This window comes from Pelmatolapia mariae, linkage group LG9 (assembly GCF_036321145.2).
Source record: "Pelmatolapia mariae isolate MD_Pm_ZW linkage group LG9, Pm_UMD_F_2, whole genome shotgun sequence".
In the NCBI taxonomy this organism is placed as follows: domain Eukaryota; kingdom Metazoa; phylum Chordata; class Actinopteri; order Cichliformes; family Cichlidae; genus Pelmatolapia; species Pelmatolapia mariae.
This window is the reverse complement of record NC_086235.1, coordinates 15,021,953-15,045,195: the sequence shown is the minus strand read 5'-3', so window position 1 is coordinate 15,045,195 and position 23,243 is coordinate 15,021,953. Positions and strand designations below refer to the sequence as shown.

Sequence of the window (23,243 nt, the reverse complement as noted above, 5' to 3'; positions counted from 1 at the left end):
CTCAAGCTTTGTTTCATTTAAACATGGCACCAACTTGACTGAGTCACCTTGTTACCCTCTAAATCCAATCAGCTCAGAAGTAAAACGCAAGAGTTCGGGCGCATCGCCCCTTACGCACTTCTTCCTCCCCGCTGTCCTCACTGAGCGTGCCCGCATGGGTTTTTGTTGTTTTCTTTAAGATGTGCGCCGAGTTCCTTTTGTTATTTACATAAACTGTTGTCAGAGCGCCCAATCTGCTCACGGAGGAGCCGAGTGTTGCTTTGCATAAAGACCACGGCCTTATCTCAACACCTCCTTCCAGACGGGATGAGAGCGAGCATCGCAATACGTTGCACACACACACACAGACACACAGATGTGCACACAAGCAGCATAACAATAACACAATAAACAATAAAAAGACAAAAAAGGACCTGGTGTATCTTTTCTAGAAGCTGGTGGAAATGCAGCGTTTCTTCAGCGGCTACTTACAGTGCAATTTGAGGCCTCGTTTAATCATTAAAATGTTATTTTCAGCCACTTTCTAAAAATATAGTCCAGATTTTCTACAGAAAAATAATATATGTAAAGATTTTTTTTATGATTATTCACTTTTGAATCTGTTTTCGACTAACATAGAATGGAAAGGGTAGCCATAAATTGCATCCGGTGTAAATGACAGCTCCACCATCACATCTGGTAATCTCCATCCAGATGTGCTTCTGTCACCAGGAAGCAGTTGCTGAAAGACGAAGGCTGCTTTTTCATCTTCCTCTCTTAACTGTCCAAAAAACCCATTCTGTGTGACTTCATAGGTCACCCCTTTCTGGTGGAGTCACCGATCCCCCCCCGCCCCGCCCCCTTCCTTAGTCCCCCCCACCCCCCACACATGCACACAACCCCCCCACCCCTTCTTTAATACTTTCTCTGTGGAGTAAGTCGGGGGGACAGGCGGTCACGCAGTAGCTGGCTTCATGATTAATGGTGTTTATTCTTGACAGAAGGCTCCTTTATTTATCTGCATTGCAGTTTCACTGATACTATCAGTCACCTGAATGAAAAATATTCAGTCATACCAATTTTGCAGTATAATTGAGTAGAGTCACTTCCTTTCAGTCCCCCCCCCCCCACCACTCCACCCCTTGCTCTCTTTCTCCCACTCTATCTGGCAGCCTTATCATCGCCACAGTAATTTTCGCGCCGCGTTGTTTGATATGGAGAGGCTGGCTTTAGCCGTATTTGACATAAAGCCTCTTCAATTTTCACAGGAGGGGGAGAAAAAAAAGAGCAGGGGAAGAAAGAAAGTTGCGCGCCACTCTGTGAAAATGTGCGAGAAAGGGGGAAAATACCCCCCTCTTTTTTTTCCTTTTTTTTCTGAGGCAATTTCAGGATTTAGAGAGAAAGGAGATAAATGCCTAAGCAGAAATGTGGGCAGATTGAAGTTACAGTATATCTATTTTTTTGTAATACACTAGTTTCAGAACCCTAAATGGGCAGTGTAGCCTCTCTCCCATCCCCTTCTTCACCCTGTGCACAGGACCGTGATATTTTGAAGGCACCTGTGTAGTGTGAGAATGATGGATCCAGCAGGTTGAGAGAAAAAAAAAGAGGGGGGAAAAAAAAACGAGTTTGGCACAGCAGATATTTGACAAGGCCTGTAAAGGTTTTAGGGTTGAGTCATTACTTGTGGAGATCTGTTAAGACATGTTCCAAAACTCTACTTACCAGGCTAGGATTACTTATGCTGGGGCCAGTGCTGCCAGAGCTGCTGCTGCTGCTGTGTGTATATTTGTATGTCTCCCTGGTTATTAAATATCACATGCATTTCTTTTAAATGTTTTTAATCCTCTTTAAATAGTTCATTACTGGTTTAATACGTCTTTCAGGCAAACGGGAATTGTCAAAGAATTTACAGCATTTCCAGTCTGATCCCTTTCACGAGCATTTTATTAATGCAAATCAGTTCCTGTCTGGTTATCCTTTCGACAAATATTTCCTATTAATTATATTCTCTTCTGTGTTTGGTTGAATTTAATTTGCGGCTCCATTGAAAACAGCTCTGAAAAAGGTACATTCTGATAAAGCAGGAATACATGAATCTCTAATATGAGGGGCCTGCGAATTTGCACATGTAACACATTAGTGGATTTGATTTCCCGTACACAAGTCATTTGCCCCCTCTTCATGTTTGAGATCTCAATTTGTAGCTCTCCCAAGGAGCACAATGAAAAACCAGGTCTGAGGGGAAGAGATAACAGGCAGGTGCCAACAGCTGTGTGTGTGTTTGGGCGTGTGTGTGTGTGCGCTGGTGCAGCCGTGCTCGCACACGCAGATAGACACGCGCTTGGAAATAATTTTAGCATTTATTCCGCTGCCATTTTTGTTGTTATTTTGATCGCCATCCGTCAACTTTTATTGTCCTCCTTAATATGATATTGAGACTAAACTCCTGCTCTTTGTTGTGTTTGCCGCTCACCGTTTTCATTGTCCACACTACATTGTTCAGACGTCTGACAGTTTATCGTCTGCAAAAAAAGGCGTCTATTAAAGCATTTATATACAAATAACAGCGCTAACTGTATTTTAGTAGTCTCTGTCACTATTGTGGAATGCATTCATTAAATATGATGAAACACCAAATTCTCACAACGCAACTATAACAAAAATTCCACTTTATGGTATTTTAGCTTGAAAAATAAGAAGCATAATTAATAAATTACGTAAAGAAAATGCATGCTGATTAATTTTGTGTAAGTCAGCTGATTGATTAATCGAGTAATCTCTGGAAAAAATCAGTTTTTTGCATGATGTGCTATGGTGCATGCAGAGTAGAGAAGTAAACGCAGTGGCTTATTTGGTGGGTGTGGCCGAGTGTCACTTTTACGAGACCTTCCTCTCATTGGCGGGGCCCGAGATACAACCCCAGCACAGATGGCGTGCCGCCTCACATCGCCTCCCTGACCTCAGGCTGGTGTCTGCTCCGCACATATAAGTCGCGTTTAAAAGAGCCTCCCGGCAGAAGAAGCCATCACTTAAGCGCACCTTTGCTGCGTTTGAGGAATCACCGAGCTTCAGAAAGGCTGCTTCTTACCTAATGCAGAAAAATCAATTCTGCTTCCAGATTTTAAAAAATTGAGAGTCAGTTTTCAGCTTCTTTTTACTTTTTTTCTTCTTCTTTTTTCGAATCAACCTGTGCCCTAAAGCCGTCACGCTGTAGCAGTGTAGAAATGTGGAATTTCCATTACTCTGATCTCTGGGCTCTGAGCTCCAGACCCTGCGATCCCACTCTGGGGGCCAGTTATAGCAAGTAACGAGACCAAGGGAACAGGGTCATAAATCCTCTCCAACTCTCCTCATTTTCCATCCTCTCTCAGTCCCTCCCTTCCTTCTTTCTTCCCTCTCTCCTTCGCCTCCGACTCTCCTGGTCGAGCCTTGGGTAAATGATTGAAGGGAACCCGAACGCAACAATGCAAAACGTTCCCACATGTCGGTTACAAGAATGCTTTTAGTCATTGTGCTAAAGACCAATGAAAGTTTTAATGCTGGGAGGAAATGAGTTCATTACAGCTTCTGGACCTCCTCCCCTCCCTTTCTCTATTTGTTTATCTTCTGAATCGCATTTTTTTCTTCTTAAATCGCTTCTTTTACACTTTCCTCACCAGTGAAAATTAATTCATATCACATAAAGCGATTTCTTTTCTCTCAGCCCTTTCTTATCTCCCTTATCAGATGTGGCGTCCATTACATCTGATAGCCCGATAGGATGGTTTCCTCTAATAATGCAGTTTGCAACGCGGGTCAGAAGAGAAGCCCGTTGCTATTTCTGTCTCCCATGGTGCCTCTCTTTTCTTTGAGAGGGCGTCAGCTTGTGAAGTTCTTTCATTTATTTATTTATATTTTCATGGCGAGTGTCCGGCGGGAGCTGCTCGCAAATATGCAGAGTCATGCACACAGCTGCAGGGTGCTTATAAGATAGAGCAAGGTTTTTTTTCTTCTTTTTTGGCACATTTTCATCATTTCTCTGACCGATTTGACTAAATTAGGAATTAACTTTTATTTAAGGGGATCGAGTAAAGCTGGGAAACTTGTTCCTGGAGCCAAAGGAAGTAAAAAAAAGTGTTTCCCTTATTAGGATCTCCTATTTCTTAACAGTTTTGCTTCATTTGGGTAGCGAGGTTTGTGAAACGTCCTCCCTCTCTTTGGGTTTATCCAAAATTTCCTCAGGTCTGTGTTTAAGCTTCCCAAAGCTTCATCAAGCCTGCGCTTGGCACCGCCATGCATTCGGCCCCTTCATGATTAAATATCAAGGAACTCCACTTGACATTTTATTAGCCCAACAAGATGGATGAAATGGGCAGAATAAAGTAGGCTGTGTCTGTTCACTTTCCCACCAGCGCTTGCCTTTCTTCTGTCCGGCTTTTCTTTTCTCTCCCTTCCTCTGCATGAAGTATGTATTAGGAAAACGTGATGGATTTCGCTCTGAAAAGGAGATTTTTAGTGCCAAGGAGGAAACACATATTTCTGTCTCTTACCTGATGCTCCCGCTCTGCTTCTTCCTCTTCTTCCTCTGTGTCTCGGCTTTCCCTCCCTTCCTCATCCTCCTGACCCCCACCTTTTTTTTTCTGTTGTTCTACCTCAGATCTCTGTCTGAAGGATTAACCATCTCCAGCAGTGTGTCTCTGCTGTCTTGTAGCGCTGTGTATTGTTTGTGATTTGCTCAGGCCCATCCGTGCGGCTGCTCATTTCGGCAGCCCAGTGTGACGTGTCGAATTGCGAGGGGATCATGCGGAGCTGTCTCACGGATCCACGAGGCTCCTCGCAGCCCCTGGGCCACACTCATTCTCCAACACCGCCCCTCACCTGTGGGCCGTACATGCAGGCACGCATGCTCATTACCTGACTCATCGGGTAGCTAGGGCGATGGGGTGTGGAACCCTGAACCCTGTTTAGCTGCAGGCGTCAGCTGAGTTTCTGTGTAAAGGCATCGGGGCCATCGAGACACGGCTTGAGAGGAAAAAGAAAGGTAGATGTGTTTCCTCCATGTTTTCAGAAGTTTAACACTTTAACACCCAGGAGTCCCCCTCCTGTCTTCTCTCTTGCCCGAGGCATGCCAGAGGAACTCAAAACACTGACTGAGAGCTAATTCCACCTGTACTCACTCTCTCGCTTTGAAAAAAAAGAGAAAAGCAGGGGAAAAAAAACAGCAATCAAGTACGTAATTGGTTGCGCACAGAGATGAAGGTGTTCTACTTGTAAAAGAGCAAAATCAAGCATGGGAGACGACCAAAAAGAAACAAGAAAATCCTCTTTTTTTTTCTTGTTTTTTTCCCCTGAGCTCATGTTTGTTCCCTGATTCCAGCCCCCTTGAAATTACAGGAAAAAAGGCCTGGCTCATTTTGTGCAATTTCACTTTCATGTTTTCATTTTCTCGCTGTATACTTAGTTGATTCGTTTTGGTAGACGTTCTTATCGCGATGGCTGAAATTACGTTTAATTGCAGTTCGTTGAAAAAAAAAAAGACTTTAAAACTGCCTGCGAACAAAATAAAAAAACACAAAGCAAACACAAAAAACCAACCCTGCTGCGTGGCAAAGCCAAATATAAACTTTTCAAAAACGACGACTGTTTTCAGTCACATTTTGAAACCAGCACGAGTGGTGAGAAGATTTGAATCTGTCTTGTATTTTTGTTTTTTCTCGATAAAGCCCAATCCCTTTCTTTCTTAGCGTTTCGCCTTGATCTCGAACAAGAAACATTTTTCACGTGTGACTCAACTTTTAAGGTTCATGACTCCTCTGGAGTTCACAGAGGTGGCAGATTCAACAGGAGCTACTGACACCTGGACCCGTGTGTTATGACTCAACCCTGTCACACTCTCTGACTCCTGCTAATAAACATGTCTTACCGCTCCAGCGGCGTGGAGTGATACGTGCCCACAGAGATGAGCTATATGCCGTTCTGGCAGAACGAGTGTGTATCTTCTGCTTGCGTGTGAATGTGACTGTAACGCACACTTGTAGGAGTTGGGGGGGGGATTGAAGGAGACTGCTGGGAATTGAACTGCACAGCGACTGAGTATGTGTGAACTGACGACGCAGTGTATGGGAATGTCTGGCACGCCCCCAGAGGTATCCCGCAGAGAGGGAATCCTGCTTGATGTGACCATGAATAGAAATCCTTCCCACCCCTCGGACCCACCCAGGCCTTTGATGTCAGAGGGTCACGCAGAGCCCTCGCAGCGTTCGGGGAACATATTTACCCCGAATGCCTGGCAACCTCGCCATACCCTGCCAGCTCTGCCGCCTGCACTGCCCAGAAGAAAAGCTTAAAGCAGACACTGCTGCTCGACTGCAACGAGGAAATTCAGATTAGATGCACGGCATAACTGTTGGTGCTGACAGTAAAGGCCAAAGAATGAGTTTTTCAGCCTTATTTGATGAATCACTCATTTGATTTTTGAAGTTTCTAAACTTCAACATTTGACTAGGTGACCAGTCTGGAGCTCAGTTAAAAAGGTGCATCCATACACTGCATACGACTGTTATTTCCAGCAATCAATCTTCTTGACTGCTTATCCTGTTCATGGTCATTGGGGTTAAAGGAGTCTGTCACTGCAACCATAGAGCAAAAGGTGGGATACAACCTGTACAGGTCCTTCTCTTTAATATGGGGCAATTAAGATAATAATGAGCATTTCAAAAGCAAAAAAAGTGGAGAACACATTTCTTTGAAGGCGTGTTAGTAAAACTTACTGCATAAAAAGTCAGTTTTTTCTCAGATATTTGCCTAAAAGGCACCAATAGAATAAAGTCAAGACAAAGACACTGCACGACTCTTACTGGCGCAGTGTGGAGAAAATTCTTTTTATTATTCTGTTCGTCATCCCAAGAAAAATGGTTTGTCACAAAGGCCATGAAGGATTGCAGTGGAAGAGGGAGTCCAGTTTGCGCTGGAATGTGTGTTAGCTGCAGGTCTTAATGAAGTCTTAATGAAGGAACCCCTGAATTCTCTTTCCTCTGTTTGTGTCTCTCAGTCTCTTTCTGTCTTCCCTCTCTCTCCCCTTGTCTCAGCTCCCTCTCCTCTCTCCTTGGGTCTCAGCTGGCTCAGTTCCTATGGCCCTTTGATCTCAGTGAAAGGGTTTGGAGCTTTAAAGTGCTTGTGTTTCCGCTGTCAGGAGCCTCTCTCTTCCTCCTCTCTGGTTTAGGCTTTCAGAGCGGTGGCAGTGCTGTGCCGTGGCTGGGTGGGTTAGAGGGTTGAGAGTGGGTGGGGTGAGGGGGTGGGGGTGGGAGTGCCGGCTTCTATGAGGTGGTGAGATTGAGGTGAGGTTTGAGGGGGGGAGGTGGGCATGTGATGCTGTCAGCCTCGGTCAGGAGAGGTACTGACACCTGACAGATCCCAATTCCCTCTAAAACTCTCAGTTCCCACCTCACTCAGCCCCTTGTGGCCACGTGTGTGTAAACTGCTTCTTTATTTTTCACTAATATGAAGTCCTGTGCAGTATTCTGTTACTAAATCATCCATCTGCTACTAAATATTGTTAGCCAAAAAAAAAAAAAAAGAGAGAACAAAAAACTGTCAGTTCACAGTACTGCAATGTTTTTGTGTCAAACAGAGAAAATAATAGAATCACAGAGACCTTTGTGATGGGTTAGGCCTTGTTCAGACTGACTGCAGCAGCACTCCTTGACAGTAGGGGTGCATACGGATAGGAAACATGCTCAGGTTTTGATATATGGTGAATAACGTTCCATCCTTATAACATATTAAAGCAATATTTTCCCATCTTACCATCAATCAGGTGCTTAAAGTAATCACAGTCATGGGTTTTTGGAGCCAGTGTAGTGCTAAGCTATTATCTAGCAATAGCACAGACCAAGGTAGCTGCTATCTATTAGCATACTACATACTACATACTAAACTGCTACAGATACTGTTAACATAATTAAACAAAGCACCTATCTTTAAAAAAAGAAATGTATTATACTCATATTCATATAGCACTTTATATACCTCACATCCTCACAGAATGGCGTCAGCTGGGATTTGAACCAGTAACCTTCTAATTGTGTGAGGCAAAGCTGCTAACCATAGCATCCCCATGAAAGTTAGCATACTCATTAAAAAGGCTAGAGTTAGCTACAGCTCAAATGTTTAGAAGATGTCTAGAAGTGGACATTTTAGCAGGTGAGTGTGTGGGAATGTACTGACTTTCGGAGCCAGCCCACCAAGTGGTCTTATAGGGAACTGCAGTTCTTTGTTGCCCCTAATACTGATTGTCTGCAAGTCTAGAGCATTAGCCATCACTAGCTTTAGCTTGAGCTTCTTCCACGCACTTGACTGCTTATAATTTCCATTTACGAGTGTAAAGAGAGAAGAAAAAAACCTTGTTATCAAGTTAATGACACCTGATTATGTAATAATATGTAATAATATGTAATGTATTTGTAATAATAGCTAAATGCTAAATGGACTGGTTCTTATGTAGCACTTTGATACTTTGCCCACATACATACAAGCACTTTTTCTATGGTTAAGTGCTTTCTATCTATACACATTCACACTTCGAAGCAACTTGGGATTCAGTATCGTGCCCAAGGACACTTTGGCATGCAGATTGGATCAGCACCACAAACCTACCAATTAGTGGGTGACCTGCACTACCTCCTGAGCTACAGCTAGCTACAGTATACTATTATTCATAGCTGCAGCTACAGGCAGTAGTTAAGTGTGAACATGAGATGCATCTATGCTATTTCATATTCATTAGTTCCTCTGTAAATGTGACATCGAATCAATGTAATTGTTGGCCTGTGTCATGGAAAAGCTACATTTTCCAGCACTCATGAACCGTTGCAGTGTACAGACTGGTTTTAGTAAGACTTCCTCTCAATTCGGCAGGGTCATGACTGCTGGCTTCAGTGCCTTTTTTTTTCTTTCGCGACTCTCTGTGGGAGTAGACTGGCAGCTCACAGATGAAAATTTGAAGGTCCATGAATACAGTTGTTGGGTTATTGGATTTGGACTCGCCAATTTCCTGTGCTGGTCACCAAAGAACACATGAAGAAATGTTCATCTTTTTTTCTTTCATGCGCAACGATTTCATGCTTGAGCTAAAAGTATTTTGCAGAGCCCGGTTCCTATTTTAGCACACCGCTATGTCAATACCACCAGGTCAGGCTGCTGCACCACAATGATACCTTGTGTGCCTAAGTGAAGTCATCAGCCTTCACCGCAAATGCATGTTTGTAGCTTTCTCCCCACTCCAAAAAAAAAAAAAATATTAGTGTTGATATAATCTTGTTCCAAACAAAGATTCAAGGTCTCTACACTCCCACTCTACAAAAACTCAAAATCTTTTGGGGGCATATTTACACTTGGCAAGTGTATATTCATTGGGTGAAATAAGACGACAGTTTAAAATCCACAGACCGCTCCGTGTAAACATGCGATGCCTTAAAGAGGAGCTGGCTGGTTTAAGAAAGGCCACGTGAAAGGAAATAGCTTCCATATGTCAGGAGCTCAGGCTTTCCCTTTGCCCGTTTTGCAGGACGTCTTCTTTAAGGGTTAAATGGAATTTATAAACCTGTGAAGGACGCAGAAGAGTGAAGTTTTTCTCTTCTAAGAAGAAGTATGTAAAACCCTGCAGGACAACTTTGATGTAAATCTCAAATCAGGTGTATCTGAGACGCTACTTCTCCGCACCCACACACCTACTCTCACATCAGCGCACACACAGGGCGAACATTCCTGCAAACACACGCTGCACATTGTCAGACTGCTTCCTTTTGTCATGTTGATTAATGCATGCTGGCAGATGCTGAGATGATCACGGCCCTACAGAGAGCAGCTGAGCACGGAGGATCGGCCACTCGCTTGCATTTTCTTTTAAAGACGCGCCGAACCTCCTCCGAAATATCAATCTCTCCGCTGTCCTCCTTAAATCCCCTCACACCTGGCCGCGGACCCCTTGAGACGTCTTTTTTTCCCCCTTCCCTCCTTGTCCAACTCCCCCTCTGCCCTAACTCTTCCCTGTCCACCCTTCCCTCCCAAATTCATAGGTCATATGTTCACATACTCCCTCCTTCTCCTCCCTGAGACTACTGTTCACAGTCATCTCTACCTCATCCTTCCCTGAAGTCTCCCTCTTCCATTTGTCACGATTTTCCCACCAGTATTCCGGCCATGCAGGCAATTGCTCTGATCTTATTTTTAATTAATTGGAAAAAACTAAGTAAAGGTAGAGGCATTTAGCTTGGGCTGGTGTACGGGGACGCAGCCAACACATGACAGGTTTAATCAGTGTCATGGCAGCCAGAGTGGATGTCTGGCTTCCCTCAAACAGGCCATGAAATTCCTCTGCTCTTCCTCCTGGGTTTTTATTTCAACACAGAAAATGTGAAAAATGCTTCCAGAGATGTTAGTTGTGCTTACTTTGCTGCTAACCAAATGCCTTTTTTGCAGGTAATGGTTAAAAATGTGTGTTTGCATGTCCGTTTCTCTTCTTTAATGACTGACAGAGCAGGTTTTTTCGGTTTCCCCCGTGCTACATATTTCCCCCGAGTGCGTACGTGTACGAGCTTCAAGGTCTGCCGTGTGACAAGAAAGCGAACATCACCTTGCAGCTATGTTGTGATCTCTGCAAATGAGGCATATAATGGTGGCGTGGGGGCACATGACTTGCTTATCGTGAGCACGCTCTTTCGTTCACACACCTGTTTTGAAGTGCCCGTTTGCTCTCACGATGGCCTTCTCGGCGAGGAGGAAATGAATAATTTATCGGGAGATTTCTGACAGCTGACGTGCAAAAAGACACCAATCATATGGAGGTGGAGAAAAATTCCACGACCGTTTGTGTTGCAATGTCAGGTATGAGCCTGAAAGTCGCCACCTTTGTGCACTTCAAACAGAAAAGGTTTTGCTCAGGATTTCTCTTCTTCCTCCGGAGAGCGCCGGCGTCTTTTTCCCGTCCACCTGCTTCAGCGTCGCGAGACATGTTGTCACACTGTCGACCGCAGCGCAAGCCTTTAAAATTGCCCCATAGCCCCTTTTTGGTCTAATTACAGAAAGGCTTCTGAAGATGAAGCAGTTCACGTGTGTCTGTGTGTTTCTTGGTCTGCTCCTCAGTGGGTGTGTGTGTCGTTTCCACTCCTCAGTGCTCATTATTGACCCTGGCCTGAGCTCTTTCATTAGGGGGGCTGTGAAGTGGAGGGACGAAGGGGCCAGGAGGGGAACAGGGGATGGGGCAGAGGTCGTAATTGGGCTGTTCCACTCCCTCTGGCCTTGCTCAAGGTCACTGCGAAACAAACGTTGGGCCAGGCTTTTTCCTCTCCCTCTTTTCGCTCATCCTTTCCTTCTCCTGGGGTCTTTTGTCACAGTAGACCAGTCCATCGGGGAGCCCCAGAGAAGCAGAGGGGCTAATTCAGTCTAATCTTTTAGCCCGTTAATGTCTGCCTGATATGGGGCTTTCTCCACATCCTCAGGGGAAGGCCTTTGTGGTGTAGGCCATCATTATGAAGTTTCCAGGCGCTCCTAACCAATTATAAGAAGTGGGCACAAATTAGTTCATCTCAAACTCGGCTGCTAAGAAGTTTTCCTGATTGTTCTCAACTTTATTTCACATCTCACAGAAAAGAGAAAGTTGATAGTAAAGGTTTCTGATAAAGTGAAGCCCGATAGCGCTCACATTTTCTATTTAAAGAATGAGATTTTGTATGAGACTTGCCAGTGGATTTTGTACAAAATTGTATCCGTCATGTGCAATTCTGTACACGGTTTCATCTCCAAGCCAAGTTCGAAGCCATCTGAGCAATGTAGCGTTGCGGCGCAGCGTTGCTTGTCTGGCCCTGGCCAGCGGTGAGCTCGGTCTAACGTTTCCCTCTGATTAAGACGCAGTGGTGAAAGCTGCCTTTGATCTGAGGAAATGTCTGCGTAGGGAGCAGTTGGAATGCAGCACTCTCCTCTCTGCTTTGCAGATGGAGGGAGAGAGATAGTGTCACAGTCTATTTGTTTGGTCTCGCCACTGCCAGTCTGCCAATCGAATTAACATCTGGATGTTCAGGCTGAAACAAGCCTGATGTCCCTGGTTCAACTGTGGAGAAACTGACTTATTTATGTTTAATTTACTTAAAAATGACAACATAGTGGAATCAAAAGATCTTGTTCTTGTACACATGTTGATTTAAATGGTCTAACTGGTCTCTAAATGGTGTCAGATAGAGGGAGTCTGTGACAGCAATATTGAAGTAAGTTCATTTAAAGTCAAAGAATGAAGAGATATTAGGGCCACTTTAAAGAAATCATCATTTAAAAAAATGTTTTTAATGTTTAAATAAATGTTTAAATTTAATTTTTAAATAAATGTATTTTTTTTAAATATTACTTTTATTTATAGATACATAAAAAGAAGGCTTTTTACTTTTTTTCCCCATTTTGACTGTAAAGTCTAGATGCTGTTAATATCAGCTCCATATATCCATCAGATTAACAGCTGACTAATTTCAGATTAGGTTAAAAATACCAAAATAAGTAAGTTTACTTATTAAATGCTTTTTACAGACAAACGGTCACAAAGCGTTGTGCACAAAAAGAGTAAAATAAATAATAAGTACCAGGATAGCCCCCCAAAATATAAGAAATAATAAAAATAAACAGGTAATTTTTAAAAATAAATAAATTCAATTCAATTCTCAACAGAAAGCCTCCTTTAGTTTATTTTTTCATTCAGTTTTGATCTTGTAATATCAAGTTTATTTGTGACTTTTCAAATATATATAAATATATATTTAAAAAATGATAAACATTTGTTCCACAGTGTGTTTTTAATGTTCCTTTCTACACATATATTTTTTTATTATTCAAAAATGTTTCCTGTTAAAAAAAAAAAAAAAAAGTTCAAATTTCTAGCTCCATACTTTTGTTCTTGAGTAGCTTTGCATGAGTCACAGTTTCAAATAATCCGTATTCATCTCAACCTTGTTCTTCTAATTTAAGTCAACTTTTAATCTGATTGGCTGCCCCTCATAAACAGATGTTTTTTAAAGCAGGTTGGTGGGTGCAGGTTTCTGTGCAGATGGCCAGAGATTTGTGGCTAAGATCAACAGTTTAATGATATTTCCTCATTATTACATCATACTAAGCGACTACTTCATCCCTCATTGTATCACTGGAACCCCTCTAACAGCATTCAAATGCCAGAAAATAAAGAAAAGCACGATACCACCCCCCTTTATGTGACGCCTTTAGTGAAAACCTGTGATTGAGTTTGTATCATATGTGTCATCTTATCTTAATATTTTCTTCTCTGCAGGCCTCCTGCTCTGGCGGGCAGTCCAGCTTTCTCCGACATCTCCCTCATCCGAATCTCGCCCCAGCGGAACCCGTCTGTGGGGGCTGAGTCGCCCTTCCACCCTCCACACCCGTACATCAACCCATACATGGACTACATCCGCTCTCTCCACAGCAGCCCCTCCATCTCCGTTCTGTCAGCCACCCGGGGCCTCAGCCCTGCAGATGGTGAGTAAAATGAAACATAAACTGATACACGCACACACAACACATGACGCATGCACACTCACACACTCAGCTGCACACAGCCCCAGCAGAGGGTGATAAGGCCTCAGAAGACCCTTAAAAATAACGGCTGGAATTAATTACGGAGGTTCGATTGCTATTAGGGGGAATCTCGGTTGTGTGTATCCGTTTAATTCCTGTTCGAGATCAAAAGAGGTCAGGTGAGAGGCAACCAGATCCATCTCTATTAAGACCCATGGGTTGGCGAGATGCTATCTGAGTGAGGGGAGCGGGTGGATGGGAGTATTATGAGTGTAGCGCCATCCGTGTGGGTGGGGGCTCAGATTGGAGGGAGGCTAATCCTTTTGATCTGTGAGTCATGTCGGAGACCTCTGGAGGATGCATCAGTGAGCGGCAGGGTCACGTACAGTTACACCGCGCACACGGAGGGAGGGTCGGGCTCAAGTTCACGGTTTGGTGGTGTTAAGCGGGGTGATTCGTATCGCATCCTCCTGAGAGCAATCTTATATCTTAATATGGATTTTAATTGGGAAATCAATTGATCTGATATGTAGCAGTTCATTTATTTTATACCTTATTTTATAGATATATAAAATAAGTCTTAGCAACTTAGAGAAAGAAGAAAAAACTTTAAATTAATAATAAACATATTGAGTTATTTTCATCATGATTTTGGTCATATTATAAGTAAAAAAACCGATATCTTTTATTTTTATGTAAGATCTTATTTGCCAAACATCTACATTCACCTCATAGATCTCCAAATGTCCCAATAATCATTTATGGCCCTCACCTTCTCAGCCATCAGCCTTTTGGTACTTCAGCAGCAGCAGAGACCCACTTTAGCCCCCAACCTTGAACTGAAGTGTATTTCTGAAATGGCAAATAGCTGGGACATTTCCTCTGCACCCGTGCATTCGACCTCTTCTCATCCAGGTCTGTTGAAAGCTGTGACTAAGTAACGACCAAGAGTCCCCCCCCCCCCCCCCCCCCCTGCTCCTTTTCGTGCACTAGAGTGATATACCGAAGCTCCGACTCTCTACCCTCCAATTTTCCATTACCGCAAAATAATGTGCGCCGGTCTCGGATTGCTTTAAATCAAAATAGTTTCTCCAACCTACCACATGATCCCCTTTTCACTCCATAATGCTGTGAATTGTGAATGAGGCACCTAATTACTCCTTTAATCAATCCGGTGATTAATTAACCCATCAGCTTTTGTGTTGTTAGTATATCACCGCGCTTACAGGGAGCCTCCTTCAATATGCAAAGATTTTTTTTTCCCAGCAAAAAGTACATTTGAATAATGATGAATTAATTAACAGAATCTAATGGAGATTTAAAGTGGGTGGGATTTAGTGCCACCCTCTTGCTGCCACACATTTGCTTTCACATCTCTTTTTTTGTGCCCCCCTCCCGCCTTCAATATTTCTCTCTTTTCTATATGAGACCGAGTTCAGAGTTAGGCTCGCCCCTGTTCCTATTGTTGTGCTGAAGGAGCACCCGGTGGCTCACGGAGTCCTGAGGCATGTCTCTGCCTTCCCTACATTGAGTGCCACACTGACAGCCTTCCCCCACTCCCCCATTTTGCCCCGAGGATCGCACTCGGATGCCAGCGTTTCTGATTTAGAAATTCTGCAAAGCTCTTTTCTGCGCACGGCTCCTGAATGGGACACATTATGGTTGAATGCAAAAGCAAAGCTAAGGCGGAACACTGGAGACAATTAAGAAACTCCCCCCTTCCACTGAAGACATAAAAGCCAGATCGAATTAATTTAGAATTTTTTTCTGCCATTCATTTAACCAATCATGGATGCGTTCTGCAGGCATACAGGCCAGCCTTAAGAGGAAATCTCCTCATACACTGTTTCTTTATTTATTTTCTCTTTATTTCTTCAATTGGGGGAGAAAAAAAAGATCTGCAGCACTCAGTGGTCTGAACCGATTCCATATTTGCATCCAAAACCACAGTGTTAGTCTTTTCCTCTCTCTTTCTTAGAATATTTGCATACGGAAGCCCACCGCCAGATGTTTATTTTTAGGCTATGGTTCAAGGACTTACAGTACTCTATAACTAAGGGAATGACTTGAAAAAGAGAGACATTGTAGAGAAAGAGAGAGAAAGTGAAGTGGAGGCTGTATCCACATGCACGCAGATCTATCTGGACAGATTTAGGCCTTTTGTTTCCTGCAGAGTTTAAATGTGCAGAGTCGAGGAGCAGGTTGCATATCTGCATCTGCAGCCCCCATGCGCACAGCACACAAGCGCCGTGTTTGGCAAAGGATGCACCAGCCCACATACTCTTACCACACACACATACAGTAAATATATATATTCATGTACACGCTCATGCCCTTTCTCCGAGTGATCGGCACGAAGAGCGAAGGCTGTTTAAAAACTGCATTGTATTGTAAGGCGATCGGTTCTGGTGTTCACAACACGAATGCATCAATCAAACACTAATGCACACTCACTGTAATCTCTGAGCAAGCATCCGGTAATCCCCAGTGAGGCTCCCCACTTCAGGTGATGCTCCCTGTGCAGCTGTTTTGCTAAACTTGATGGTGTTGCTAATGTGCTCATTACTGTTCTGCTGAGCTGATTATCATCTAATGTAAATGAATGCAGACTTTATAACGCAGCGCAGGTGCTCAGCCTGTCATGTTTTTCTAACTCGCTAATAATTTTTCCCCTTCCTTTTGCATCTCTCTCTTTTCCTCTTCCGCCTCTACCCAGCCTTTTTTTTTCTTTTAAGTGTTTCTTCCGTGGGTGCAGATCAGTTTATGTTTTGGTTACTTTGTTTTCTTCTCCTCCAGCCCCTCACACAGGTCTGACCACAGCTGAGTACTACCACCAGATGGCTCTGCTGGCGGGCCACCGCAGCCCTTACACGTCTGACCTCCTACCGTCAGTGGCATCCGCCGCTGGGGCCAGCAGTGCCAGCGCCCTGCACATGGAGTATCTGCAGGCGATTGACAGTAAGCGTGCACTCATCTCAGAGGTGTCTCATATATAAAACAACAAATAAATACCTAATAATTTTAGGATTACACTAAAACACTGCCTCAAGACCACATTAGTAGGTTTCCTTTGTGCATTCCCCATTACATACGTCCAAAACTTGTTTGATCTCTTTTTTTTGTTGTTTTGCGTCCATAAGAAGTACTGGATTTCATGAACTTTCATTATTAAAAAAATAGTCTTGATTTAATAATATAAACATAATAGACAGCTTTTTCTTTTATGGCTTTTATTCATCCAATTAAGCACATTTTATCTGGTTTGCAGTTCATAAGGTTAAAACCCTGATTAAATATAGTTAAAAAGTGAAAGGTTTTACACCACTGCATATTATTCAGACTCCCCCCAAAAAGGGCAGCTTTGTACCTCATCCACACAACCTACTCACACAATCACACCAAACTCTAGTCACCTGCAGTGTTGCACTTGAAGGCACAGATCAACAAAGAATGAAGTCAAGCGATAAATAGCAATAAACAGTAAAATACATGAAAAAATACATAAAATAAACAGACAAATTGACAAAGAAATTAAAAATTATAAAAAAAAAAAAGTTAATCTAAAGGTTAATCTAGAGGTAAGTGATCTAAAAGCGGAGGAAATGAAGGATTTTAAGTGTCTATTTGTTCTGCACTGGGGTACTGGTGGGAGCAGCTTACTGAACTCAGATGACAGAACATAATCAGGGTGGTTAATAATGTTTTTAATAATTGTTCTTTATCTAAATCTCTCTGCCTGACCACCAGGATTTTAAAGCAGGTGTTACCAATGGTGCTGAGGCGGTTTCCATTCTTAGCAATTAAAACACTAAACCAGCAGATAAAAGTAAAAGTTCAAAGACTTCTTATTGACATTAAGAGTTTAACCTCCGTGATTTACAGTGGCTCTGAGTTTATTGGGAATTATATGTCAACTGTACTAGGCGCCAAAACTGGACATTTAAACGTAAGTGAATAGACGCCTACCACATTCATCCCTACTGCACTTGCACCTTAAAGTGAGTGCATACCTGCACATTTAAGCATGAGTGGCCCCAGTGGGAATTCAACCCTTAAAACTGCACTTTCATAACTCACCTATCTTGTACTATATATAGATCAACCACGGCGAGGAGGTATCTGCAACTTTTTCCTCTGACATGATTTAAATGAGCTATTGTCTTAATGTGTTCGACTCAGGTCTGTGTGCAGAGGACTTATGCTAATGAGTTATTTTAAAGTGTAAATAGGAAATTAAATGCACACTGAATCTTAGAAAGGTCGGACAGCTTCACCCCGCTCCCTTTGATGAGAATGTATTTAGTCAGTCAGACGCCGCTTTCATGGAAATCCGGGGTGAAGTTCCCCCCGATTCCTCAGAACAAACTAATTAAAACTAGCCAAACTTGTGCGGGTATCAGAAAATTAATTGCTATTAAGTGGGAATTGGAATGTCCCACCATTCATCACTGCAGAAATCCTTTCTTCTGTGTCACTTTTTAAGATTAATAGACTGAAACAAAACAATTAGGGCCAAATTTAAGTAGAGATGCGGCGCTCCTCACTTTTAAAAAAAATCGCCTGTGATCATTGCTGGTAATAACTCATCATGTTTCAACAATGTGTGTTCCTGCGCCTGAAATATTAACACTTTAAAGCTTTGGTTGGATTTCAGAGAAAAAAAAAACACATACAAAGAGCGGCGTCTGTCAAGAGGCTTTCGCTGATAATCTGGGCTAGTACGACACTGCAGCTATTTTAGTCAATTTCAAATCAGTTTAATTACCTTCAGAGAGCGCTCTGCTAATGAAACAATGGGCCTGTCCTGCCTGTTTGTGCTCTAATGGGCTATTGTCTATGCTCATACTGCCTAATTAGCACCATAGCTCTCATAGATTACTAAAACTAAAGTCTACACTGCCATAAAGTCTTTATTTGTGGTCTTTATTAGCTGACTTTAATCTCCTTGCTATTCTCCACTAACAGCTGGCTGTTTTTCTTATAAACAGGCTTGCTTTTAGCAGCGTTTTAGCATTTTTAACACCAGAGCTGTTTTATGTAACCTGATTAATTGTAGCTATTAATTATATGGTAGCACGTTAAGACTTCCTGTTTGGAATTCGTAAGCAGTATAAACATTTCATAAATATTAATAATACATTAAAAGGTAGCTGTAAGTATACAAACATATTTACTGTTATATTACTGCTATAACTCTCCAATAGGCACCTTTAAGTGGAAACTTGTGTGTAAACAGATGAATAACAATGAAAACAGCTTTTTAAATATAAAATACATCTTAGAAAAAGTTATGATGTCTGACACGTTGAAAATTAATAAACCTTTTAATGTCCTTTACACTCTAGCTGCCTAAAGCTACATTACTGTTTACTGTAAACTGTGTATTAAATATTAATATACCGCTTATTTATGAGAAATGATGGAGAAAATATAAAGTAAAAATTTAGTTTTCGCAAATAGCTGTTCAGAAACAAAGAGATTTTGACCAGATTACTCATTTATATCAGCGTCCTTGGATCTCTAAAATCAAGTTTATATCACACTAAAAAGTCTATATTCATAAAATCCCTCTCATGTGGCCCTCAGGTGTGTTCGAGACGGTTCAAGCACAGTTTCGGAGCCACGTTTTATTTCCACCGCCAGTCAGTCTTGCCCGTCTGAAACCTCTCTGGCTGTGAGAATTAATGACGGGGCAACTAACCAGCCATCCCATCCATAAATCAAGAGGAAATTAGAGGGACAGTCCCGCAACGAGCCAGCACGTTTCTGTCTCGGTCTTCCCCAGTTGGCTGATTTATCATTTGGGCTGTGCATTAATAAATACCACTCCCATGAGATTTTGCAGTGTTGGGACACAGACCCATCTCATCAGCTGTATTCCCCCCCACCACCACCAAACACCACCACCCACCCCCTCACCTAATTCACCACAAGTAGACGCTTTCCCTCTTGCTCGCCGCTCTTCGGCTTGCGTGGAGTGTCAGCTGGTGTCAAATTTAGGACGCGCAAAGTTGGGTAAAATCAGATGTGCCATGCGGTGTTCCTCGCTGTGTTTAACAATGTGAAGGACCCCCGTCAGAAACATAAAAAAGATGGCTTTTCCATACAGTGACATTATTAAGGCAGTGTTGCTCTCCTTACGTGGCCTGTGTTTGCCAGAACACCACTGCTGCCACTGGAGCAGCATCCACACACACACACTGTGATTACCATGTGAATGGAGCGCTCTGTAATCGCTGGATGTGTCAAACGAGAGATGGAGCATTTACGTTTGGGAGATGGATGGATTGTGGGGGACGTAAATATGGAGGGGGGTTATCGGGGCTGCCTAAGCTGGTTTTGTTTGCCTTTATAAAATAACTCAAAATGTTTTATTTCCAAATCTTGAGTCACAAAGTCATTGTGTCAGTTCACGCACAAAGCACGACATCCCCTCAGCGCTTTTTTTTCTCCCCCTCCTTCCATCTCCCCCTGTTTTTCTCTGTCTTGTTTGTGACATCTCCATGTGAAAAGACAACAAAAGTCATGTTTTAATCTCTACCCGTGGCTCATTGTATGTGCGCAGAGAATGGTTGCGCCGTTTCCGCCTTTTACCTTTTCAAACCCCCTTTTTCGTATTTCCAGTCAACACTGATTGCATTTGAATAACGAGTCAAATTGGACTTGATTAAATATTACCATACACAGTCAGAGCATTTCTCCAACATAAAAGGCATGTTTTCTCATAGATGAAATGCAAGCAGTGCATCAAGTGACAGCCGAATACTCGTTCAGATGAGCCTTTTGTCTGATGATTGACAAAAATGTCATCTGTTGGGGTTAGATTAGGTTAGAGTTTGGATGCAAAAAAAAGTGTAAAAACCAGCAAATGCTCGTTTCATTTCAAACATTTTCAGAGTTTAACTGATGCTCGGATATGGGTTTATTTTTAGGTGTACTGGTCTTTCTAAACCCAGATACTTGGCGCTCAATCTCCACCTCTTTCCTCATCCCCCGCAGGCTCTCGTTTCCCGAGCCCGAGGCTTCCGTCGCGACCCAGCAGGAAACGCCCTCTGCCCATCTCACCCCTCTCTGAGCACAGCTTTGACCTGCAGACCATGATCCGCAACTCGCCCAACTCCCTCGTCACCATGCTCAACAATTCCCGCTCCAGCTCGTCTACCAGCGGCTCCTACGGTCACCTCTCGGCTGGGGCCATCAGGTAAAAACTGCCCTGAATGGTCTTTGCATTGTGTGTATAAGTGTGGAAAATGTGGATGGTGAAGAGGAAAGGGAAGTCTAATTAAGGACAAGTGGATGTTATAGTGCTTTTCTATTCAATTGTAACACACAAAGTGCTTTCATACAAGCCTGATTCACATGTGCTTTTCCCCTATTTTAATCCAACATTCAAACTCTGATAGATGCATTGGGCTGACTCAGGGTTCAGTATCTTACCCAATGATACTTCGACATGCAGTTAGGAGGGATCAAACTGGTAGACGAGCTACTATACTCTTGGCCTACATTGATTGACTCCCATGAAAGGAATTGTGGGATTGACCCATAATAGGGACTAAAACGTATATATGCTGTCCTCTGCTTCTCAGATTTTGACCATTACTTTAAAAGTAAATCACTCAGTTGTGAGTCACTTTTATAGAAGTGCTTTGTGCACATGGTTCTTTCAAGGTGGTCATTCTGGAACTAACATGTGTCAATAATGAATGAATGGATGGAACAGCTGACTCTCCCCAGGGGGGAATGATGCTGTACGTGGTGTTTCCGATGCCATCGATGCTTATAGTAAAACTCTCCATAAAGTTCAATAGGATCAGTGTGTACAATAAAAGTGTACCAGAAGTGTGCGGTGGTGGGGAAATAAGTGTGTACGTATCGTCCATGTCAAGGCCCCGCGTGGGTGACGATCTCCCAGCCAGCCAGTCAGCCTGCCTCCCCGGCGGCTCGTGTCAGTCATCCGGTGCACCTCATGGAAACGTCACATACATCACGCCTCTGTAACCGAGACTAGCAAAGGGAAGCGAAAGAGCAGAGTAGAGATGGGAAAAGGAAAGATCCATCGCCCCACCCACAGCCATTGATCAGCAATCTGTAAGAAGAGCCTGATCAATCACGCTGCACTCTCAGCCACTGTCCAAGTGACAGGGCCCAAATAGCCAAAGCCAACAGACTGATGAGTGATATGACAAGCGGATGGGCCCCCAAATGTGTCTCGGCTCATTGATTTCCACTCGGCTCATAATAAGATCAGCAGAAATATGGGTCGCAGCGAGAGCAAAGCGTCAGAGCGCAGGATGAATGGAGGCCTGCGCTCGGAGCCACACAGATCTGTGTTTATTTGGAGGTCCGTCAGTGGTTATACAGACCCCAGGAGAGGTTCTGGGTCGCTTCTGGGATTTTTATCATCCACAAAAAGTTAGCTCAGGTTGCAGGTTAAGAAGCTACAGAGGGAAAAAAACAAACTCTGCTGCAGTAGATAAAAAATAATTTACATGGCTATAAGATACACCTCAGATTATTTATCGTGTGTATCATTTGCCTGGTGGAAGAATGACATACTGCCTTACACAGACCACATGATAATTCACTGTGTTAACAAGCTGAACATTCATTGGCAGGGATTTGTCGACGGTCCTGTGGTTCCAGCATTACCGCACCATCTCCTGTCAGATTGTCCTCAGGGATTGAGGCGCTATCCAGAACAATCCATTTACTCACTATCTTTCCCCCTTTTGTGCCTCATTTCCTTTACAGCTGATTTTTTTAGTGAAGTAGTTTAGTGAGGATTTTTTTCCCCCTACTCTCTCCAGCCCAGCATTAAGTTTCGCCTACCCTCCAACCCCGGTGGCTTTGCATGTGCACCAGCAGCTGATGGGCCGTCAACCGGGCATTGTTGGCTCTGCCTTTGGCCACAGTCCACCTCTCATCCACCCAACACCAGCCTTTGCCACCCAGCGACCCGTGCCTGGCATCCCACCATCTGGACTCAGTGCCAGCGAGCGCTCAGTCATCTCCAACGACTCCTCGCAGGTGAGAGCAATGGCTAGTGCCTCTGCGATTCATCATTGCAGGTAATAGATAGCAGCGTCTATGCCAGCCACATCTGAGGGAAATGCAGCGAGCTAAGGTGGTATAGGCAGGATCCCCCCCTCCATGTGTGCCTCTCCTGGGAGTTTCCTCCTACTTGTGTTGTCTCTTGTTTTTAGACTGCCGAGCGTGGCCCAGAACCCGCCTGCAGCAAACAACAAGGGGCTTGTTAGCATAGAATCCCACTGCTGACTCCATTAATCACTAGAGAGAGAACAAGAATATAGAGAGGGAATATTGACATGGATGGATGGATCCAAAGGGACTTTTTCCTCTCATTCCTACTGTATGTGCGGGCCTGCATTTGAAGTGAATATTCAGTGTTTATTACCCATCCTCCCTGCTGTGTCCCATGCCTCGAATTTTATGTTATCACAAATGAGGCCTCATTCAAATCGGGCACACCAAAATTGCCTTTTCCCTTTTACTAGAGTCAACAGAATATTGCTTTGAGGCCACAGCTGAATATCAAATATTGGACAAATGCTGAAGAGACTGAGAGAACGGAGAGTCCTGTAAAACACTCCAAATTATGGGAAAAAACATTTTCAGGAATAGAAAGTCAAAGAAAAACTTGCCTGTTTTTTCCCCCAGAAGTTTAAAAACTCTTTGTTAATTCTTTTATT

The 23,243-nt window shown here is 43.3% G+C and overlaps 1 protein-coding gene across 1 annotated transcript in view; it reads left to right on the top strand.

Moving 5' to 3' along the window:
* gli3 (GLI family zinc finger 3) overlaps positions 1 to 23,243 on the top strand; it is a 97,257-nt gene that overhangs the window by 56,642 nt on the left and 17,372 nt on the right. The window contains exons 5-8 of the mRNA XM_063484302.1: positions 13,286 to 13,491; positions 16,327 to 16,488; positions 20,530 to 20,731; positions 22,341 to 22,560. Coding sequence (XP_063340372.1) covers positions 13,286 to 13,491; positions 16,327 to 16,488; positions 20,530 to 20,731; positions 22,341 to 22,560 — 790 coding nt within the window. The remainder of the gene's footprint in view (positions 1 to 13,285; positions 13,492 to 16,326; positions 16,489 to 20,529; positions 20,732 to 22,340; positions 22,561 to 23,243) is intronic.